This window comes from Mustela erminea, chromosome 13 (genome assembly GCF_009829155.1).
Source record: "Mustela erminea isolate mMusErm1 chromosome 13, mMusErm1.Pri, whole genome shotgun sequence".
NCBI lineage: Eukaryota > Metazoa > Chordata > Mammalia > Carnivora > Mustelidae > Mustela > Mustela erminea.
Genome location: NC_045626.1, coordinates 85,531,761 through 85,554,148, shown reverse-complemented (window position 1 = coordinate 85,554,148; position 22,388 = coordinate 85,531,761). Strand labels below are relative to the sequence as shown.

The following is a 22,388-nucleotide window of genomic DNA, read 5'->3' as shown; positions in this document are numbered from 1 at the left end:
ATAAAATAAGGCATGAGGGCCATCTTTCTTAGGCACTGTCTTGGAGACGAAGTGTAGAAAGAACCCAGAGCAGTGAGTGGAGTCCTGCAGTGAATGTTCAGTGAATGAATCAGTCAAAGAAATGCCTGCATTTGTCACGGGATACAACAAGTTTGCTGCCCCCTTCTCTAATGACACGGAGAGGACCCTAGGGCTCACCTCTTCTGCCTAGAACACAGGAGGGTCAGGAAAACAATAACTAGTCAAGGGAGGGCATCTGCTTCCATACAAGGCATTTTCATGGCTTGTGGGTTCTGTATTTGCAAACTCACCTACTCACAAAAAATTATTTATAACCCCATGGGGCACCTGGGTGGCTCAGTGGGTTAGGCCTCTGCCTTCAGCTCAGGTCATGATCTCAGGGTCCTGGGATCAAGCCCCACCTCGGGCTCTCTGCTTAGCAGGGAGCCTGCTCCCCACAACCGCCAGCCTCTCTGCCTACTTGTGATCTCTGTCTCTGTTAAATAAATAATAAAATCTGTAAAAAATTTATTTATAACCCCAAAATCAACCCTTGTGGCCCCTTCATGATTGTTTGCAGATGTGTGCATATGCGGAGTGGCAAAAATTTGACTCTCCCTGTGCGCACGTCCCCAGCTGAGGTCCAGGGAGGACATGCTCTGCCGTCTTCTTCCAGCTTCCAAGCTGTAAACAAGAGTCCTTTCCAGGGTCTGCTTAGCGCCACGTTGTTCATGTTTTTGAGGTGCTTTTTGTTAGTGAGGGCAGTATTTAACGCCAAACACGGTACTGAAAGGCAGCCTAGTGATGTGCCTTCCAGAGCACATACCTGAGTTAGATAAACGTCATTCAGATATGAGTTCCAGAGCTGCTGGCTGTGAGCACTAACACATCAACATTGTGTATTAAATACGGTGTCTTCAAACGAAAATACACGTAATACAAGGTTCTGTATCTATCTGTGGGTGAAACTGCTGTGACCCGAGGCTGGCAGGAACCCAATCCTGTACTATTCCCTGAGGTTTGCAGAGACTTTGTGAAACGGAACTTCCACGCATAATGAGAATTGAACTTTATTGTTTGATAACTTTGATTTGTGAAAAAGAGGTTTGGACAGAATCATTTCTCTTTGTATTCATCTATCTCAACTTTTTTTTTTTTTTGGCATTCCCTCTTAAAAATAAATTTCTATAAATCGTAATAAGAGTGAAGAAAGGAAGCAGAAGAAACACCATAAGGTGCTGACTTAGGGCAGATTACATGGGTGTCAAACGCAGAAATTGTGGCAGGAGACGGGACCCAACGTCCACCTCAGATATGATTATGGCCCCAGGCGAGCCGGCAGGCAAGATACCTGTTTCCTCCAACACCTGCTGCACCGCCCTTCTACTGGCTCTGAAACGTCTAAATAGCCAAGATCACGTTTATTATTCTGAAAACCGGGTAGCCTAAAAAGGAGCCATTCACATTCAACTATTTATTATATCACTCCCAAATAATTTTTCATTCTTTGTCCTATGCACACATACATTGGTAAAGCCATCACTTTTTTGGGTATTTTCTCAGAGTAGTCAAATTTATTTTCCATAATATTTTATTTTGAATAATGTTTCCATTATTTTCAGCTGACGATTCAATTTGGTAAAGGACCCAAGTAAAAATGTCAAATCATTTCCCCACAGTGTAATATCAAGACATACAAAGGGTAGCCCGGAGTGAATAAGCTTACACATATTTACTCTCCACAACATCTGACATATAAAAATGCGGGAGGCATACTCACTTTTTCTGTTAAACGTGGGGCACTGTGAGCAAGTAGATCTCCCTCTTCACACTGAGGGGTACACAAAAAATAATCACCACTACAAAAAGACCTGGTTTCTAAAAGAAAGAACTACTATAACCACAAAATCAAAAGAAATGCATCTAAACAGGGCCAGAGCTTTGCAACCTCTACAGATAAGAGAACCTGCTGCCTCAAGGAACATCTGAAAACATTCTGAAAGAAAAGCAAATACGTTAAAAAGAAAAAAATGCCACAAACGATTGTGACTTTAAATGGTAGTAAATGAAAATCTGAATGCTATATTTATATGGCATTAAAGCTACAATAAGTCCTGGAAGAAACAACTAGCACTGAAAATTGGTGATTGAAATCAGTGTTTTTGTTTTGCATTTCTAATTGAGGTAAAATTCACATAACATAGAATTAGCCATTAATCATTTTATTATTTTTTTAAAGATTTTATGCTTTAAATGTTTTTAAAATTTAAATTAAATTAATCATAAAGATTTTATTTTGAGGGGCTCCTGGGTGGCTCAGTGGGTTAAGCCTCTGCCTTTGGCTGAGGTCATGACCCCAGAGTCCTGGGATCGGGCCTCACATTGGGTTCCCTGCTAAGCAGGGAACCTGCTTCCCCCTCTGCCTCTTGTGACTACTTGTGATCTCTGTCAAATAAATAAATAAAATCTTATGAATAAATAACGATTTTATTTTGAAGTAATCTCTACACTAAACAACTCTAAGATCAAGAGCCATGTGCTCCGCTGACTGAGCCAGCCAGGAATTCCAACCATTCGTCATTTTAAAGTGTACAATTCAGGGACATCTAGTACACTAACAATGCTGGGCACCATCCTCTCCATCTGGTTCAGGACATTTTCATCACCCCAAAAGGAAGCCCCCCCTCCATTAAGTCATAATGCATGCCCCTCCCTTAGCCCCAACCACCACCATTCTGCACTTGTCTTAATGGATTCCCCTCTTCCGGACATTTCACATCAATGGACTCATATAGCACATGGTTTGTTGTGTCTGGCTTCTTTCCTTTATCATGATGTATATGCGGTTCATTCATGTTGTAGTGGGTGTCAGTGCCTCGTTCCTTTTTATGGTCGAGTCTTAGTCCGTTGTACGGACGGACCACATTTTGTTCATGCATTCACTACCTGATGGACATGTGGTTTGCTTTTGGTCACTGACAATCATACCGCTGCTATGAACGCTTGTATGTTTGTATTTGTCTGAGTGCCTTTTTAAATTCTTTTGGATTTAGGAATTGCTGGGTCATGTGGTAATTTTATGTTTAACTTTGATGTTTTTTTAATCTCACGATTCTGCCCTATGTCAGTATATACATTGCTGATCTGTTTGCTAATTCCTTTCTAAAAGGGGGTAAAAACCAAGGTCTTGAAAAACCCTGTATTTTTTTAAACCTGTTAAATACATTCAAATAAATATTTGCCTCAATACTTTAAAAAATTAAATGAAATTTAAATTATCTGCTTCTGATTTAATACACTAGTTTCCAATGAGTCTAAAGTAAATGCTATAATTAAATCAAAGCATTTTAATACATATTTATTGCTTCTAAGTAGATACTGTACTGTTACATTGCCAAAACATCTGTACTCAGGGAATGAACACATACTTGTCCCTACATTTAAGACAAATCAAAATATTTCTACTTACCCACAAATAATATATTGCCTGTGTTTTACTGTTGCTCACCAATTCTTTATTATTTGCTGGATTAAAAGTAAGATAGTTCTGAAATATAAAGTACAGAAATATATTACATTACAATAAATTTTCTGTTTCTCTCTGGCTAAGCTAAATGTTAAAAATAAATAATAGCTGAGTAGGAATATAAAACAGAAAAGACAACAGCATTTTGTAAGCAATAGGAATAGAATTTAAACACTGAGTGTTAAAATTAATGGTCTCAAATGTGTTCCCTTTCTTATTTAGTCTTATTTATTATAATTCATTGGAACAAGCAAAAGTAGCACAATATTCACTAATAACCTTTACTCTGTGTCCTTTTGGACAAAAACTGCTGCATACACATTTCTAAATTTGACAAGGCCACAAGGTAACTTGGAATGAATGCCAAATACTGGAAAGAGTTTCTGATTCCTGCCAACACGGTGAATAGCCTGGACTGCCTGGCTCCCTTCCCAAAAATCAACCCTGCGGTAACTATGCAAGTGAGGAAACCACGAAGTACAGAAGCGGAACAACAGCCACACCACCACGGAGCTCCCTGGGGAGACTGAGGCACGTGTCCTGCGGGGGTATGTGTGTGGGAGGGGGCGGCTACGGCCTGAGTGAAGGGATGCAAGGGGCAGCCCTGGGAGACAGCTTCTAGAAACACGCCTTAAGTTCCATTCCTGCCACCTCCACACCATCACCTACTCCTTGCCTGCTCCAGGAATGTGAAGGACCAGTGCCAATGTTTGAGAAGTAATTTCAGGACAGCTCAATGGCCTCAGCAGGGGTGGGGAGGAATAGGGAAGGCGGGGGGGGGGGGCAGTGCAGAACGGTTGGAAGAAAATGCATGGACAAGTCCTCACAAAGGCTGGAAATCAGCCTCAAATCACTGCGATCTGTGATTCGATTAATCAGTTAATCTCGTTAACTTTGCCAGATGCCAGCAAGAAGCAAAAATGAGTCTTCCTTGGAGGAAGGTACCATCCTGAGCCTCAAATTATTCCTAGACTTTTTAAAGCATGACACTGGGCATCTGATGAAACATAACCAGGCATATGAAAGAGACATTTCCAAATGACTGACAACTGAGGGGGAATCAATCGTCAGCAAGAGACCCCAGGGGATGCAGGCATAGCACCAACACATGCAGACTTGACAATAACTGTGGTCACGATGTGCCAGAGAGTAGAGGGCATGATGGGCAATCTCAGCAGTAATTCTCTTTTTAAAAAGAATCAAATAGAAATTCTAGATCTGGAAAAAAAAAAAAGATTTAAAAAACTTCAAAAGAGGATTTAACAGAAAATTAAATGTAGCCAAAGAAATAATTAGTCAGTACAATGGGAAGATACATTAGAAGAGGAAAGATCCAGACTGAAGGATAAAGACACAAAAGAACGGACAATATAGACAATAAGAGACATAAAGGACAAGACGGGTCCAATGTCTGTATAATTGGAGTACCAAAAGGAGAGGAAAGAAAAAAAGGTGATAAAAGTGATCTTTAAAGAGGCAGTGGCAGAGAATTTTGCAAAACTGAAGAAAGAAATGATATTCCAAGTTCAAAGAACCCCAGAAGATATGTTTTGGGTTTTTTTTTTTAATTTTAATTTTTATTTATTTATCCTTTTTTGTGAGTAATCTCTATGCCCAACATGGGACTCGAACTCACAAGCCAAGATCAAGAGTTACACGCTCCACTGACTGAGCCATGCAGGCACCTAGTTTTGGATTTTTAAGAAAAAGCAACAACATATCCATATACATACAGACACATCATTAAAAACTGCTAATAATCAGCAGAAAACCTTAAAAGCAGCCAGAATGGGGCAGGAGGGGAAAGACATACATAACTTTCAGAAGAGGGAACAGTAAGATTGATAGTTGACTTCTCAATGGAAGTGGTGTTAAGTCTGAAGACAATAATATCAGGGCGCCCGGGTGGCTCAGTGGGTTATCCCTCTGTCTATGGCTCAGGTCATGATCTCAGGGTCCTGGGATGGAGCCCTACATCGGACTCTCTGCTCAGCAGGCAGCCTGCTTCCCTCTCTCTCTGCCTCCTCTCTGCCTACTTGTGATCTCTCTCTCTCTCTCTGTTAAATAAATAAATAAAATCTTTAAAAAAAAATAAAGACAATAATATCTTCAGAGTAAGGCAATAAGAACCACACTACAGCCCTATAGTTGGGGCAGATAGCCTTCAGAAACAAAGATAATTACCAAGAGAAATGAAGGCATATATCTACAAAGACTTGTGTGTGAAAGTTCATGCACCTTTGTTTTCAACAGCCACAAACAGGAAACAGGGCTAATGTCTTTTAACAGGTGAAGAAGCAAATTGTGACATATCCATTCGATGACTACTCAGTATTCACATTTTAAAGGACACAAAGAGGAATAAGGAAGAATAAACTATGGTTGCATACATAGATGAGTCTCAACAATTAAATCAAATAAAAGAAGCCAGAGCCCTCCACAAAGAGAGTCCATTTCTGTAAAATTCCAAGGCATACAAACTAGCAGACATTAATAAACAGGAGGGTAAGTGCTGGGAGGTAGGTGGAGGGGGAGTTTAGGGTTATCCCCATCACAAAGGGAAGTCACTGAAAGACTTTAAGCAAGAGAGAGATATGATCTGTCCGGCTCATTTAAGAACTGTCGCTCTGGCTGCTGCAGGAAGGCAGGAAGGGCCAGGACAAGAGCGAACACGGCTCAGCCGGAAGGATGTTGGAGTCACGCAGGGAGCTGTGGTGCCAAGTGGAAACGGAGAGGGAAGGGAGGATTTGGGGTGCATCTTGGGAATGAATGCACAGGCCTTAAAAGTCATGGGAATAGATGAGAACACCCAGGAAGAAGGTGTCGCCGTGAGAGGAGCTCCCACAACTCAACCCTGAGGACGGCCAGCATTAGAAGGTGTGCAGAGAAAGAGGACAAGCCCACAGAGGGGCCCAGGGAAGGCTGTGAGCCCAGGGAAGGTGTCTTCAACAACCACTGGGAACGGTGCTAGTGAGGATGTAATAGTCCTCGCTTGACTTGGAAACGCCAGTGACTGTGATAAGCACAGATCTGGTAGGGCCATGGGCAGGCGGAAGACAGATCAGAAGAACCAAAATGTTCATCGCCGGTAGGATAGAGAAATGAGCTATATTATACTCAGACAAGAGGAGTCTACATAGGCGTGAAAATTAGTGAATTATAGCTCAGTATTCAAAATGGATGAATCTCAGAAACAAGGCAGACAAAATGAAGCAATTACGTCCAGATAGGCACCTAACAAAACAGGTAAAACAAAATACAATAGCACTGAGGGAGGGGCGCCTGGCTGGCTCAGCCGGCAGAGCCCACAGCTCCTGATCTCAGGATTCTGAGTTCCAGCCCTATGTGGGCTGTGGAGCCTACTTAAAAAAAGTGGTGGGGGGATCCAGGTGGCTCAGTTGGTTAAGCCTCCGACTCTTGATTTTGACTCAGGTCAGAATCTCAGGGTCCTGACATCGAGCTCCACATCAGGCTCCGCACTCGGCATGGAGTCTGCTTGAGAGTCTCTCTCTCCCCCTCTCCGTCTGCCCGTCCCTGCTCATGTTCTCTCTCTCTCTCTCTCTCTTGCTCAGGAAGGAAAAAAAAAAAAAAAAAAAAAAAAAAGGAAAGTACTGAGAGATACTTGCTAGACAAAAGTATACAGGAAAGCAAGGGAATGTGTAACACAAAACCTGGGACACTCCTTAACTAGTTAACCCTAGTTAACCCTAGTTAACTTGGGGATGGGTTTGGGGAAGGAGGACAAAGGGACTCCCAGGGTTTGGGTGATGTTCTTTCTTGATCAGGCAGTAAACACACAGGTACCTTTTGTTTTGTGCCTTTAAATGCACACATTTTGCTTGTATGCCTCCTTTAGCAATGAAAATATAACGAGATCAAATATTTTGTGCACAAAAGAGTAAATGAGACATCATGAAGTCGGAAAGCAGGCACAGACAGCACCTCGGAGACATGTTACTGTGAAGAAGTGCAGGGAGCCAGAGCCGGAAGGAGACGCTCCATCCGTGCTGTCCTTCGGAGATGGGGGAAGCGAAGGCATGTGTGTCTGCTATGGGTATAGCCACCCAGCGGAGGGAGGGCTGCTCGCTGCAGGAGACGGCCTCAAGCGCCCGAGAGGAGGGCGTCTCGGGCACTGGCTGCTCTTACAGGCAGAGGGGAAGGGGCAGTGGTGAGCCGGAAGCAGGTTGTAGGCTGGGAGTGAGAACAGGCCAGTGTTTGTATCCGATGGCCCCCATTCTCTCAACGCAAAATGAAAGAGGCCATCGGCCAAGAGGAAGAGGAAGGGCCGGGGAGCGATGAAGAGGTGTGAGACAGTTCGCTCTAGACACAAAACAGTCAGCCTACTAGAAAGCTGGGCTGTGCTGAGAGCTCGCTCACCCTGTGTGACTCAAGCCCAAATCGAAGGGCTCAGTCCGGCTGGGCAGGCAGGAATACAAAGCAGGCAGAAGATGGCAGAATCCTTCCAGACTTGGGGCCTTGCAGCGCTGTCCACAGCACATTCCGCTGTGACCGAGATGTTGGCTCATCTGTTCTGTTGAACGTGGCAGCCAATGACCACAGGGGGCTGGGGAGTACTTGAGATGTAGTGACATGGAGGAAATCAATCTGTAGTTTTATCTCACTCTACCTGACTTAAATCCAAGCAGCCACATGTAATCAGCAAAGTTTCATGGCACAGAATCCCACAAAAATCAGTTGCGTTTCTATAGACTAGCAATGAAAAGCCACGAAGGAAATTAAGAACACCAATCCACTTATGATAGCATAAGAAGACCTAGGAATAAACCTTCGGTGGAGGGCTTGTTCACTGCAAACGGCGCTGCTGAAGGAAACTCGTGAAGACGTAAGTGAGTAGAAAGACAGCCTGTGCCCGTGGATTGTTTTTTGTTTTTGTTTTTTTTAAAGATATTATTTATTTATTTGACAGACAGAGATCACAAGTAGGCAGAGAGGCAGGCAGAGAGAGTGGGGGAAGCAGGCTCCCCGCTGAGCAGAGAGCCCAATGCGGGGCTCGATCCCAGGACCACAAGATTATGACCTGAGCCAAAGGCAGAGGCTTTCACCCACTGAGCCACCCAGGCACCGCTGTGCCCATGGACTGTTAAGAGGACAACTGCCCAAAGCAATCCACGGATTCAATGCAAGCTCTAAAAAGTCTCAGAGCGGTTTCTTGCAGCAACAGAAAAGCTTGCTATAGGCTACTGTATCAGCTCAGCTTATAAAAGCTGTGAGGAAATTTTTTGGGAGACCTAGAGGGATGATGGGGGCCAGAAGGAGCGAAATGGACACAAAGCTGCAGCCTGACGTGTGCCCAGCTAAGCCCAGTCACCCAGGCCCTCTGACTGGGTTCTGGGTCCTGCACCCAGGTGAGCACTTTGCACAGTGTCTGGTGTATCGCAGGGACCGAGCAGCCGTGTGACAGGCAAAGGGTGCAAAGGATGAGTAGGACGACACAGAGCGGAAGAGTAGACTTGGTGGGTGTCCTTGGCAAGTCGCTTCAAGCAAACCGAGACTAATAATTTCTGGGTCTCAGGAGCAGTTAAGAGCGTGGGTCTAGAACAGGAAAGGCTGCTGGCCTGTGACTTCAGACAAATTACCTAGCACTTAACAGTAGCAGTCCACTGTGTTACTAAAGAACTCCTTCCCAGCCCGTTTGCATGGACTGCATGAGATGCTTGCTCTAACAAACTTAGCAGAACCTGGCACATAATATATGCTCAAGAAAATATTGCTCACTATCATCAAGATTAAAATGAGTTCAAGGAAAAAAAAAAAAAATGAGTTCAAGGACACGATGGTGTTTTTTTACAAGTGCTAGTGTACCGTAACTCAACACCAGCAAAACCCAATGTAGGTTTGGACCTGGGCTCGGTGTGACTGTAGACACAGCTTTGCACACTCAAACTGAGCTCACCTGAACACCATATTCTTTGAGGAGGTTGAGGGTACACGCTGGCGTTTCCACAGCTAAGGTCCACCTCCAGATGCAAACTTCCTGTGAGTGACAGCAGATGGAGAATGAGAAGGTTCCTGAAGGCTGCTGACGAACCCAACACCTCTCGCGGTGGCCGTGTAACTTTGGCTCGGGAACATGGCACTGTGAGCTGAACCCCAGGGAGAGAACACCCAGCGAGGGGCCATGGGGTCCGGTTGTTCCCTGAGAGCATCACAGATGCCATGTGGCCTGAGCAGAGCTGCTCACCGGGACACACTTGACAGGCCGGCCAGCCCGCTGAGGCAGCCTCCAAGTGCTCCGTACCTGGATTTCAGCATCGGAGATGGTTGCCAGATATTTGGCGTCCCGGGTGATGGCTATGGCCTCAATGCCGTGGCCTTCTGGGCAGCTGTCAAATATTGTGTGCACAGGAATGCTGCAAAACAGGACCGGGGAACACCCCTTTGCGGAGGTCTGCCGTGCTCCCCGGAGGGACTTGCTTCAAAAGCTAAGGAGGAACCAAATGTGGTCCGTCCGTACAACGGACTGCAATGCAGCTGTACAAAGGTAGGAAGCGCGGACCCCTGCTGTATCAGTGGTGGACCCCAAAAACATCACGTGAAGTAGAGAGGCCTGACAGAAAGACCACATGTTGTTCGAGCTCCCTGATATGAAGATTCCAGAATTAGAAAATACACAGGGACGAACTGGCACATCAGGGGCTCTCAGGGGGAATGGGAGGGATGACCCATGGCTTTGGGTTTTCCTTTTCGGATTTGGGAACTAGGGGCACCCAGCGGGCTCAGGTGGTGGAGCATGGAACTCCTAACCTTGGGTTGTGGGTTCGAGCCCCACATTGGGCGTAGAGATGACTTTAAAACAGCAGTTGGAACTAGATACAAGTGGTGATGGCACAACACTGCAAACGCGCTCAATGCCACTGAATCGCACGCTTCACCACAGTGAATTTGACCTTATGTGAATTTTACCTCAATTTAAAAAATAATAAAACTAACAGCATTACGCAAACGTGCCATTTGTTCTCTTCATGAAGTCGACGGTCACCCGCTACTGAGCGCTGATTCCACGCCAGGCACGAAGGACGGAAATATGGAAAAAAGATGCTGAGGACAATACCCAGGAAATACTCAGGGAAACGAGTGCCCTCCCACCTAAGCGGGGAATGAAAACAAGCACAGGCTTTCTAGACAGCAACGTAGCTGCACCTGTCAAAATTTTAAATGCACACACCCTAGGACTCAATAATTCCTCTTCTACAGCTTTTTTCCCAGAAAAATAATAGCAAAAGTAAACAGGGAGAAATATAAATTCATGTTCATCGTGGCACTGCTTTAGTGGCAAAAGAATCTCGAAACACAAATATCCACGAATGTGGGAACTGTTAAAAAAATATATATTATGACGTAACCATATAATGAAAAACTAGGTTACTTGCAAAAAGAATGAGGCAGGGGCGCCTGGGTGGCTCAGTTGGTTAAGTGGTTGCCTCCAGCTCAGGTCCTGGGATCGAGTCCCGCATCAGGCTCCCCTGCTCAGTGCAGAGCATGTTTCTCTTTCTCCCTCTGCCTGCCGCTCTGCCTACCTATGCTCTCTCTCTTTGCCAAATAAATAAATAAAATCTTAAAAAAAAAAAAAAAAAAAAAAAAAGAATGAGGCCGATGTGGGAAGGTGACCAAAATTTTGAGAAAAAAGCAAATTGCCGAACAGTGTAGGTAGCCTCATCCTGCACGAGGGAGAGAGTGTACACATTTCTGTGCACGGAAGAGTCTAGAGGAACAGATTCTAAACTAAACAAGGATGACTCTGGAGATGTGTCTGGGTGAGGAAGGACTCACTTTTTTTTTCCCTCATTCACTTCTATACTGTGTCACTCGCAGGACTGTAGAACCCTAAGAAGCAGGAAAAACCTTGTCACATGCAGAATTAAATGAGATATTTAAATGTCTAAGTGAGCCAGAGAAACACAACAGAAGCAAGGATGTAGGTGATTGTGAGTGAGCAGGAGGGGGGCGGAAGGCCGGGTGGTAGGACCTCCTAATCCAGGACCGTGGGCTGGTGGTTCCCCATTGTTTTTCATTACAGAGCCCTTGTTACTGGAAATATCAGCAGGCCTCGGAGGTCACTCCAGTGCCCCAAATGGCTGGGACCAAGTCTGTGCCCCAGCTGAGGACCTGGCTGGTTCTCTGCCACCGGAGAGGACTTCACCCCCCTGGGAAGTAGCCCCCAAAATCATTTGAGAGAAGGCAGCCCTAACATTGCTGTGAATGACACAGTGATATCCTTAGTGGGGAAAAGCATCTTATCCCTGTGGCTTTCCAGAATTAAACGGAGAGCCAGTGATGTCAGCTGGGCCTGTTCTGTAAACAATTGGTGGGAAGAGAATCTGTTTATTTTTCTTAGGAATGGGTGATGCTTAAGAGAATTTAACATTATCAGAGACTCTGATGGATTAAATTTGTGATTCTAATTTAAAGCCCGTGGTTGATTCAGACTTGTGATTTTACATTCAAATCACACTGGTTTATAAACAATATTAGAATGCTTATGAGAACTTAAGATTTGCCATAGTTATGTCTAATTTATTAGATTTACAAGAATTCCTTAAGTATGGGTGAAGGGCTTATTTTTTTAATCAGACTACTAAAGAACTTAGAGATAAAACCAAATATATTCAATTTCTAAGTGCAGTTTAAAAATGTTTAAAAGGAATTAATAATCAAATTTGTGAGTGAGGCCAAACATTAATCAAAATCCCCTTAAAGGCAATGGTAAAAATATGCTAGATTTATAAAAGGAGTAAGATTTATAAGTTGAATAAAAAGCTTAAGGAAAAACTATGTTTCTTAGTTTATCACTCTAATAAAGAGAATATTAATTCTAAAACCAAGTATTCTTTTCTGGGTCCCAAAGTCGTCATTTACTGTATCATAAAACTCGTATTGACATATTGAATTATTAACCACAGATGCACTTTACTTTGCGATTAAAAAGAAAAAAATCACTGCCAGAGTCACCCCTAGTCTAGTCGGGGAGACAGCTTTATAAGCAAGAGCAAAGGGGGGCACCTGGGTGGCTCAGTCAGTTAAGCCTTCGGCTCAGGTCATAATCCCAGAGTCCTGGGATCGAGCCCCGCATCAGGTTCCCTGCTCGGTGGGGAGCCTGCTTCCTCCTCTCTCTCTCTGCCTGCCTCTCTGCCTGCTTGTGATCTCTGTCAAATAAATAAATAAAAACTTACAATTTTTTAAAAAAATCATATTTTTACGATGGGGCAACTGGATGTCTCAGTCGGTAAAGCATCTGGCTCTTGATTTCGGCACAGGTCACGATCTCAGGGTCCTGGGATTGAGCCACATGTCGGGCTCTACACTCAGCGAGGAGTCGGCTTGAGGATTCTCCCTCCCTCTTCTTCTGCCCATCCCCCACTCACACTCTCTTGCTCTTAAATAAATAATTAAATCTTTTCTAAGAATTGTGGAGATGGTCAATTTTATGTTATGTGTATTCTAAATCACCATCCTGGAGGTTGCGTTGCAGAGTGAAGCTGCAGAGGAGGAGGCTGGCCAGACGGCCGTAGGGGGGCAGGGGCAGCAGAGGTGGGTTTAGAAGGCCTCTGGGAGGAGATGCAACAGGGCTTGGGGACATTTTAGCAGGAGATATCCACGGGACATCCAGGTGGAATGTTCTCCAGCAGCTTCCTCATCCATGAAAAGTGGAATTCTGAGGTGGTTATGGAGATGAAGATGGTGTGGTATCAACCCCAGGTCTGCTCCCTCCCAGCTGGAGAACAGGACCAACCGCAGCCTCACCATCTTGGGCCAGAGTAAGCAGAGTCTCAGAAGGTGGGTGAAAACCAAGGGGACGTGGCATCAGAGAAGCCAAGGAAATGAAGTGTCAAATGCCACTGGGACGTCTAGTAAGATGAGGACCAGGATTAAGTAACAGGGCCCTAGGAGGTCACCGGTCACCTGGGGGACCTGCATCTTAGGACATCCAACCCAACTTTCCAGAACACGCGAGAGCATTTAACACAACTTCTTCCTAATCGTCCCCAACTGGACTCATCCACCCCCCACATCACCACCCCCCACAACCCAATCAGGGCCTTACAATCTTATCAATTAATCTAGCACTGCACTCTGCCTCTAGGACCAGGAATGGAGAAAGAAAACACACATGAACATCTACCATGGGCCATGTGCTGTGCCTTACTGGTCTTCACGACAGTCCTGTAAGGTAAGTGTAGTGTATTGAGGGCCCCATCAGTAGTCAGGTCCATCCAGAGCCTCAGGATGTGAGCATTATATGGGAATAGGGTCCTTGCAGATGTGTTATCTCAGATGAGGACGGGTTAGGATGGAGCCTAAAACCAATGACTGCTGAACTCATAGAAGAGCAGACACAAAGAGACACACAGGGGACAACGCCATGTGAAGACAGAGGCAGAGACTAGAGTGATTGGCCTACCAGCCAAGGAACACAAGGGCTGCCAGTCACCAACAGCATCTGGGAGAGAGGCCTGGGGCAGGTTCTCCCTCAGGGGCCCAGAAGGAACCACCCCTTTGGGCTTCCTGATTTCAGACTTCCAGCCTCGTGAACTTTGAGGGAATAACTCTGTTATTTTAAGCCCCTTTGCACGTGGTAATTTCTTAGAGCAGCCCAAGGAAACTAAAACAGTGGGTATGATCAGCCTCTTTTTTTGTAGATGGGGAAAATCACTTCACTTCACTGGGTTAGTGTCAACCTCCCTCACCTACTCTGGGACACCGCCAAACCAAGTTTCTGGGCCTAAAGAGCCAAGAATTGTAAATGGAGAAATTCAAGAAGGTAATGTCACTCGACCGGGCCTCAAGGCAACAGGATGGCCAGCCTCCCCAGGCCGCTTCACCCTCACCCGGCATCCCGTGGTTGGCTTCTGCACGCCCAGACCGGCATTTCTCATTTGTTGCAGATACGCTACACTGAGTAGGGAAAAACAGGCCTGCGCCACGCCTACCCTGTGAAGGAATCCCAGATGATTATCAGGCAGTCGGGCCCTTTGTCGGCAGTGGCAATCCACCGCCTGTCTTCACTGACGCAGAGGCAGGAGATCACGTTAGCATGGCCCTGCAGAAATGCAGAGAAAATGCTCTGAAACATTCAGGACAGCCGGAGAGGCTGGGGCCCCGCAGAGAGAACTGAGCCCCCCTCCAGGTTCATCGGGCTGAAAATCCCACTCCAACGGCCTTTGCCTGGCATTTCTCCACAGCCAGTGGTTTTCCGATTTTCTCTCCCTCAAAACCCCTGAAGGGAAAGCCACACTCCCCAGAAGGACAGGGGCTCCCTACAGATCTAGGCATGTGCCCAACTCTGAACCCAGGTGGGGAATAAATGTTGGGGTTCTGTCCCGCCTCAGCCCCCTTGAAGCCCTGCTGGCCTCATCTCCCTTAAACAGTGTCCACTCAGGTCCCTGAGCAGATCTGGAGCAAAAGCCTCTTCACTGGCCTCTCTGCTTTTGCTTCCATCCCCCCACAATCCTTTCCCGGTAACTGAGGAACCTTCTGGAAACAAACAAGATGCTAGTGCTCCCTGCCAGGAAACAGCCCGTTTCCTCTCCCCTTGCTCACTCCGTGTCAGTCACACCAGCCTTCTTTCTGGAGCCCGTGGGCAGGCCTGCAAACCTGGATCTCCCTGGGTCTGGACTTCTCCCCAGACTGCCCCTGGTTGGTTCATTCTCCTCAATCAGTCAGATCTTGGCGCAAAGTGCACATTTGCCAGCCTACCCAACTGGAGGGCCATCTTTCACTCCTGATCTCTCTCCCGCAGCAGCCCACATTTCCTTTGGAGTGCTTGTTGTAATTTGTAGTTGTGTATTTATGAGACTATAAGCTCCATGAGGGGTGGGGGACTAGATCTGTTTTGTGCATGACTACAGACCCAGAATCTGAAACAAAGAGGTTCTGACAAATACTTATGGAATGAATGAATGGATGGATGGATGGTCAAGGCCACTACCAGCCACCTGACTCTGCAGGAGGCCGGACACCTGCCTGGCATGGAACCTATTTCTCAGCCCCCCTGCCTGCTGCTCCTTCTTCGCTCTGCAGACACGAACTACCCCCTCTCCCTCCCAACAGCACTGGGCTACACATTCAATGAAGCTCCGAGAAGGGCTGCTCGCTGGGCTTCTGTGTGTCTCTGGACATCTAGATCCAAACTTTGCACCCACATGGCATGGATCACTGAGTACCGACTAGGCTTTTGGGAACCCCTCTGTGATGTTTTTGACCTAGGCATTGACTTAATGATGGTCCTTATTAAAATAAATGTCCAGGGGCTCCTGGGTGGCTCAGTCAGTTAAGCGTTTGCCTTCGGCTAAGGCTTTGGTCTCAGGGTCCTGGGATCGAGCCCCACGGCAGGCTCCCCGCTCAGCAGGGGAGTCTGCTTTTCCCTCATGCTCTCTCTCGCTTGCTCTCTCAAATAAAAAAATAAAATCTTAAAAAGCAACAACGAAAACTTGCATACCTGAAGATGGTGCTGAGTATTCTTGAAGACATCGTAGATGACTGCAGTGTGGGCACAGACGTACAGAAGAACTCGCTGGTTTTCATCTCGAATGTAGTAAACAGGAAGAGAACTGTTCCATCCGAAAGACCAAGTCATGGTCTGGAAGACAAAGGCAAGACCAGCAAGACACTGAGTGCGCCGAGCCCTGAACTGTGGCGCCAGGCACCCCTGGCGCAGTCTCTGGAGGGCAAGGATTTCACATCATCAGTCCAAAGTGAGAGGGATCACTTCGAGAACATCCTCACCCACATGCTAGGGCGCAGAGGACCCTCGAGTCCACGACGCCGAGTGAAAGGGGCCACACACAGTGCAGGGCTGGTCCGATCCATAGAGATGGAAAGGAGCCCAGTGGCTGCCAGGGGCCTGGGGAAGGTGGGCGGGGAGTGACGGCTCCAGGATATGGATTTCTTTTGTGTGGGATGAATTAGACAGTGTGACAGCTGCACAACCTTGTGGACATGCTAAAAAGGAATAAATAATACGTTTTAAAAGGGTCAGTTTTATGAGGATGTGGAGAAATTGGAACCACTGGGCATGCTTGGTGGGACTGTGAAACAGTGCAGCTGCTGTGGAAAACCCCAGGGAGAGCTCTCCAAACACTGAAAGCAGAATTAGCGTATCATGCGGCAACGACACTTCTGGGTACCTAACTCAAAGACCTGGAAGCGGGGTCTCAAAGAGACATTCACACGCCCATGTACAGAGCAGCATACTTCGCAGAAACCAAAGGGTAAAAGGAAACCAAGTATCCAATGACGGATGAATGGATAAACAAAGTGAGTGTTGTTCGAGCTTCCACAGGAAGGAGATCCGATGTTCTACAACATGGATGGGCCTTGGGGACATCACGTAAGTGAAATCCACCAGTCACAAAAAGATAAATACAATAGGATTCCACTGACATGGTCCCAAGAGGGGTCAGATCCAGAGAGACAGAAAGTAGAATGATGGTTGCCAGGGGCAGGGCTGGGGAAGAGGGAGTTGTTCGATGGGTAGGGAGTTTCCGTTTCGCAAGATGAGTTCCACGCGTTGGTTGCACCACAGTGTGAATGTACCAACTACGATGCTGTACACTTCAAAATGGCTAAGATGGTAAATTTTAGGGGCGCCTGGGTGGTACAGTTGGATCAGCAACTGACTCTTGGCTTTAGCTCAGGTTGTGATCTCAGGGTTGTGGGATCCAGCCCAACACTGGGCTTCACGAATAGTCCGCTTAAGACTCCCCTCGGCCTGGGGTACCTGGCTGGCTCAGTGGGTTAAAGCCTCTGCCTTAGGCTCTGGTCATGATCCTAGGGTCCTGGGATCAAGGCCCACATCAGGCTTTCTGCTCAGCGGGGAGCCTGCTTCCTCCTTTCTCTCTCTCTGCCTGCCTACTTGTGATCTCTACCTGTCAAATAAATGAATAATAAAAAAAAAGATTCGTCTCTGCCCTTCCCCACTCCCCTCATTCAAATAAATAAAGAAATATTTAAAAGAAAGAAGAGGGGCGCCTGGGTGGCTCAATCATTGGGTGTCTGCCTTCAGCTCCGGTCATGATTTCAGGGTCCTGGGATCGAGCCCCGCATCAGGCTCTCTGCTTAGCAGGGAGCTTGATTCCCCCCATCTCTACTTGCCTCTTTGTTTGCTTGTGATCTCTCTCTGTCAAATAAATAAATAAATAAAATCTTTTAAAAAAAGGGAAAAAAAAATACAGGAACAGGAACAGAAAGGAGGTGTCCTCAAGGAGCTAAACAAATTTGCAGAGGGAGGTGGTGTAGAAGAGTTGAGTTCTGCAGTGAGCCCAAGGCTAACAGGGGACCCAAACGCCCGGCACACAGGACACTTGCTCTCATTAGCGACATCACGGGATGTCGTATTAGCTGGCTAAACAAGCCAAAAGCCTTCACGGGCTCCAAAACATTTTCTTTCAGACTGGGCAAGCCCAAGTTTTGGCCCTGAACTCCACTGCTCAGAGGAAACCCAGTCTCCAGAAAGGAGGCTGTCAGGGGTCTGCATCTCCCACGAGGCTTTGCCCTCATCCTCCTCCACATTATTATCCCTGCCACCATCACCACGATCATCGTCTAGATGTGAACACCCGTCCAGCGCTCACTGTGTGTCGGGAATGACATTCAACACTCCAAGGGCCTTCGATCCCTTGCAAATCTTCCAAAGGCAGAATCTACAGGGAAAAGGGGAAGTGAATCCTATAGGAAGCAATTTTCAGTAGCAGGTGGAGGGAGAAAGGAAAAAACTCTCCTCCCCTTCCTTCTCTTGGTAAATGGTAATGTTGTGCAGCGACGCAGATGCCTGGGGACCTCCTGGTGCCTTTCGCAGTGGCTTTCACTTTTTCCAGAGGCGAGGAGGGAAGGGGGAAAGGAATGAGCAGGAGGAGGAAGGGAGAGAGAGGCGGAAGGGGAGGACAGACTGGCCTTGAGTCTCCCACAAGGAACGGCACCCGATGCAACAGACAAGCCACGTCCGGAATTTCCTGCCTGGGGAGCGACGCCGTCGGGCCCAGATGTCAGGCCCAGATGCACATGTCCCGCCAGAGTGCTGAACTGAACTTTAAAGCATACGAGTCTATTATTAGTTCAAACAGGATATTTCTGGTGGTATTTTTTCTTCCATATGCATAAAATTCCCTTATTTCACAATGCTTTTAAAGCACTAGAGGAAATTGAAAAACACATTACACTCACCAAAGGATACACGTTGGCGCGGTTATCCTTTCGAAACAGTATGTCCTCGCTGGTAGACACCAGTGATTTCTCCGGCTTCTCTGCTTCTCGTCGCTCACTTAAGTCTGATGATCTTTTTTCCTCTCTCCTTTCCTGTCCCCGTTCATCCTGGGGCATCTGGTCGATTTTCTCCCCGAGCTCGCTTGAGGGCTGTGTTTCGGGGAAACTAATCTCTGGTTCCTCGGAACGGGTTTGATCCAAATCAAGAAATTTTAGTTTTGAGCTCAAGTCTCTTAAAGACTCATTTGTTTCCAAACGCTCTGATTCTAACGCATCCTTCGCCTCGCTAAGGGTTCTCTTAAAAAAGAAATAAGAGAAGATTGTGATTTCAAATACAACGCGAGCTGCTTGGTTCCCTACTTCACCTTGCTTTCTTTTCATACTCAGCCAGCCTTAGAGTTCACCTCACAATGGAACTATGAACTGTTTCAAAAAGGTGCCTGGGGGGTACCTGGGGGGCTCAGTTGGTTAAGTGTTTGCCTTTGGCTCAGGTCATGATCCTGGGGTCTAGGAGCGAGCCCCACATTGGGCTGCCTCAGTGGGGAGTCTGCTTTTCCCTCTCCTGCTCTCCCCCTGCTTGTGTCTGCTCTCACTCTGTCAAATAAATAAATAAAATCTTAAAAAATAGTAATAATTTAAAAAAAAATAAAAAGTAGCCTGGGACGTTTTGTACTTAAATAACATGAATCATGTGTGTGCCAGGTTTATTCTTGGCCTACGAGCAGAACCACACGGCAAAACCATTCTTCTAAGTGGCCCTGGTCATCTCCAAGGATGGGCGAGTCACAGTCACTTCTCCTTGGACCACAGCTGAGTTCTCCTTCGGGGGAGAGCCTACATTACTGTGATCTCGCGGACTCTGTTCTAAGACAAGCGCATTCCAACTAACCCCTAGGAACTCCTTCTGTCAGCTCCCCTGCACACCTCCTCCAGGAGGCCTTCCCTGACCATCCTCCTAGCTGGGCTAAGTGTCCTTGATTTTTGTTTTTTCAATATCTCCCATGCATCTCTCAATCACTGCCATTAGCACATTGTTTCATGGTGTTCAGGTACCGGTCTGCCTCCCTACCCACCCTAGAGCTCCTTAAGACAATGGACTGTTTCTTATTTGTATTATCCCCATAGCCTGGCAAAAGGTAAGCATTCCATGATTCTGAATGAATGAAAGAAAGAACAGATGAATGACTTAAAATTACTACTTACTAGGGAAGTTCCTGACATGACTGACTGGGAATCAGTCAGTGTAACTATCTCCGAACTGGTTATGGACTTGGTGATTTGTTGAGGCTTCGCTGTGGTTTCCTCCTGAATGGCAGCCTCCTCCCCCTGTGCTTCTCCAGACTTTTCCTCTGTTTCTTCCCTGACGGCCTCCTCCTCTAGGCCATATTCTTCCCCCTCTTCCTCCTCCTCCTCCCCTTCTCCCTCCTCCCCTGTCTCTTCCACTCTTCCCTCTTTCTCCCATTCCTCCTCTTCCTCCCCCTCTTCTCCTTCCGGCTCTTTCTTCTCTACTCCTTCCCCCTCCTCCCCTGGCTCCTCTGCCTCCACTCCTTCCTCCTCCTCTGCCTCCTCCCCTTCCTCCTCCTCTGCCTCCTCCCCTTCCTCCTCCACTCCTCCCTCCTCCCCTTCCTCCTCCTCTCCTTCCTCTTCCTCCTCCCCCTCCTCCCTTTCTTTGTCCCCCACCACCTTTCCCCCTTCCTCCCCCTCCTCCCCTTCCTCCCCTACTCCTCCCTCCTCCCCTTCCTCCTCTACTCCTCCCTCCTCCCCTTCCTCCTCTACTCCTCCCTCCTCCCCTTCCTCCTCCTCTCCTTCCTCTTCCTCCTCCCCCTCCTCCCTTTCTTTGTCCCCCACCTCCTTTCCCCCTTCCTCCCCCTCCTCCCCTTTCTCCCCCACTCCTCCCTCCTCCCCTACTCCTCCCTCCTCCCCTTCCTCCTCCTCTCCTTCCTCTTCCTCCTCCCCCTCCTCCCTTTCTTCATTCCCCACCTCCTTTCCCCCTTCCTCCCCCTCCTCCCCTTTCTCCTCCACTCCTTCCTCTTCCTCCTCCTCCTGCTGAGGCTCTCTCTGTACTAATATGTCATCTTCTTTGAATTCCGGTTGCATACTTTCCACCTCTCTATCAAATTGATTATATTCTTCTTCCACTTCTGTTTCTTCTTCTTCTTCTTCTAGTGGGAACTCCCCTGCACCTGACATTCTTCTTCGTGGAGTTTCCTTTAGAGAAATTTTGACCATAACCATCAGCAGTTCACTCTATTTCCCATTTTAATTTCCTAGTGCATGAACCTATCAATGGACTGTGTGCAATGCCAGCTCTGGTTCCTTTCCACAGGAATAAAAAGAATTTCATACTTCTGGGAAAGCCTGTACCAAATTGGAAGCATATTGATACCAGGGCCTCTCATCTTTCCAGGAATAACTTTAGAGCCCTGTAGCTCATTTTGTATATATTCCTATTCCCACAGGCAAGCAAAATGATAACCCAGGCATCAACAACAATTCTAATAATGTAAGTATGGGCAGAAGCAGCGGCTTAGTGGTTAAAAGCGTGGGCTTTGCAGACAGCCTCCCCTACCACCCAATCCTGGTTCCACCACTCACTTGCTCTGAGACCTTGGGCAAGTCCCTGTACCCTCAGAGTGCATATTCGCTCACAGGCAGGATAAAAGTGAGAACCCTCCATTCTGGGGTTGAGATGACCTATGTAAAACGTTCAGTGCAGCTGCCGCAGAGGGCTTGAGAAAGGCAGCAATCGTTTACCAAGTTTAATGGCCTTCTAACATAGTCTCTCACTTATTTCTTCCGACAAACTGGAGTTTGAGGCTCTGGGAGTTGAAATGACTTCATCAGCTCACACCGCTAGAAAGAGGCTAACGCTCGGTTCCTCCAGGTGGAAAAAGTGCTAAGATTGCAAGCCCGGGGCCCTGAGCACGGGGCATGCTCCCACTGCAAACTTTGCCGGCGCATCTTGATGCTGGGGCCCAGGGGAGGGGAGGAAAGTGTGGGGGTCTGTGGGGGAGGGGAGGGGGACACAACGCCCAGGCGCGGCTCCTTCCTCCAGCTCAGGTCTCTCTGAGGCCACCCGGCCCCTTCCCAGGTGGGGCGAGCGCCCCCCACCCCGCGGGGCACCAGGTCCTCCCGCACCAGGAACCCCGCCCCCGACTCACGGAGTGCGCCCTCCGACAACCTCACAGGGCCGGCCCTCCCGCCGCCTGGACCCCTCGGTCACCTCCCCAACCTCCAGCGGCCACTGCTTTCTCCTCCACGCGCTCCTTAGCTACGGTTGCCACCCAAGCCCTGTCCCCAAGGTAACCGCAGCCACGGCCAGCAGCCGTAAAGCGGGAAGGCCGGCTGGTGGTCACGTGTGCAAGGCTCCGCCGCGGGCGGGCGGCACGCCCCCTGGCGGTCCGCGGGGGAGAGGCGCCGCGGGGGCCCCGTGGCGAAATTAGCCTTCCTGGTCCCACCGTCTTCCGCTCCCTCCCCCAACTTTTTCCCCAGGCGCCCACGTCTGAGAAGCGGCATTGGTGGCTCCCTGTAGTTCTGACTTTCTGAAGGCTAAGTAGGAGCTGTTTGGTAAAATCCTCTTTGTCAAAAGCAAACTAAATTTCCTGGCCTCCCGGACACAGCACGCGTCGACCCTCCCCACCTT

The 22,388-nt window shown here is 47.5% G+C and overlaps 1 protein-coding gene across 4 annotated transcripts in view; it reads right to left on the bottom strand.

The window, feature by feature from the left end:
* The window catches only part of WDR66 (WD repeat domain 66), a 65,029-nt gene extending 43,023 nt beyond the window's left edge, over positions 1 to 22,006 (bottom strand). For 2 of the 4 annotated variants that reach the window (XM_032310709.1, XM_032310712.1), the window contains exons 1-8: positions 19,949 to 20,055; positions 18,707 to 19,042; positions 15,984 to 16,124; positions 14,476 to 14,585; positions 9,786 to 9,897; positions 9,441 to 9,521; positions 3,470 to 3,547; positions 1,781 to 1,831 (exon numbers count right to left, since the gene is read on the bottom strand). In XM_032310709.1, coding sequence (XP_032166600.1) covers positions 1,781 to 1,831; positions 3,470 to 3,547; positions 9,441 to 9,521; positions 9,786 to 9,897; positions 14,476 to 14,585; positions 15,984 to 16,124; positions 18,707 to 19,042; positions 19,949 to 19,966 — 927 coding nt within the window. In that variant the 5' untranslated portion in view covers positions 19,967 to 20,055. Of the gene's footprint in view, positions 1 to 1,780; positions 1,832 to 3,469; positions 3,548 to 9,440; positions 9,522 to 9,785; positions 9,898 to 14,475; positions 14,586 to 15,983; positions 16,125 to 18,706; positions 19,043 to 19,948; positions 20,174 to 21,968 lie in introns of those variants that run through there. The other 2 variants (XM_032310711.1, XM_032310710.1) reach the window with 2 other exon arrangements.
* Positions 22,007 to 22,388: the final 382 nt, after the last annotated feature.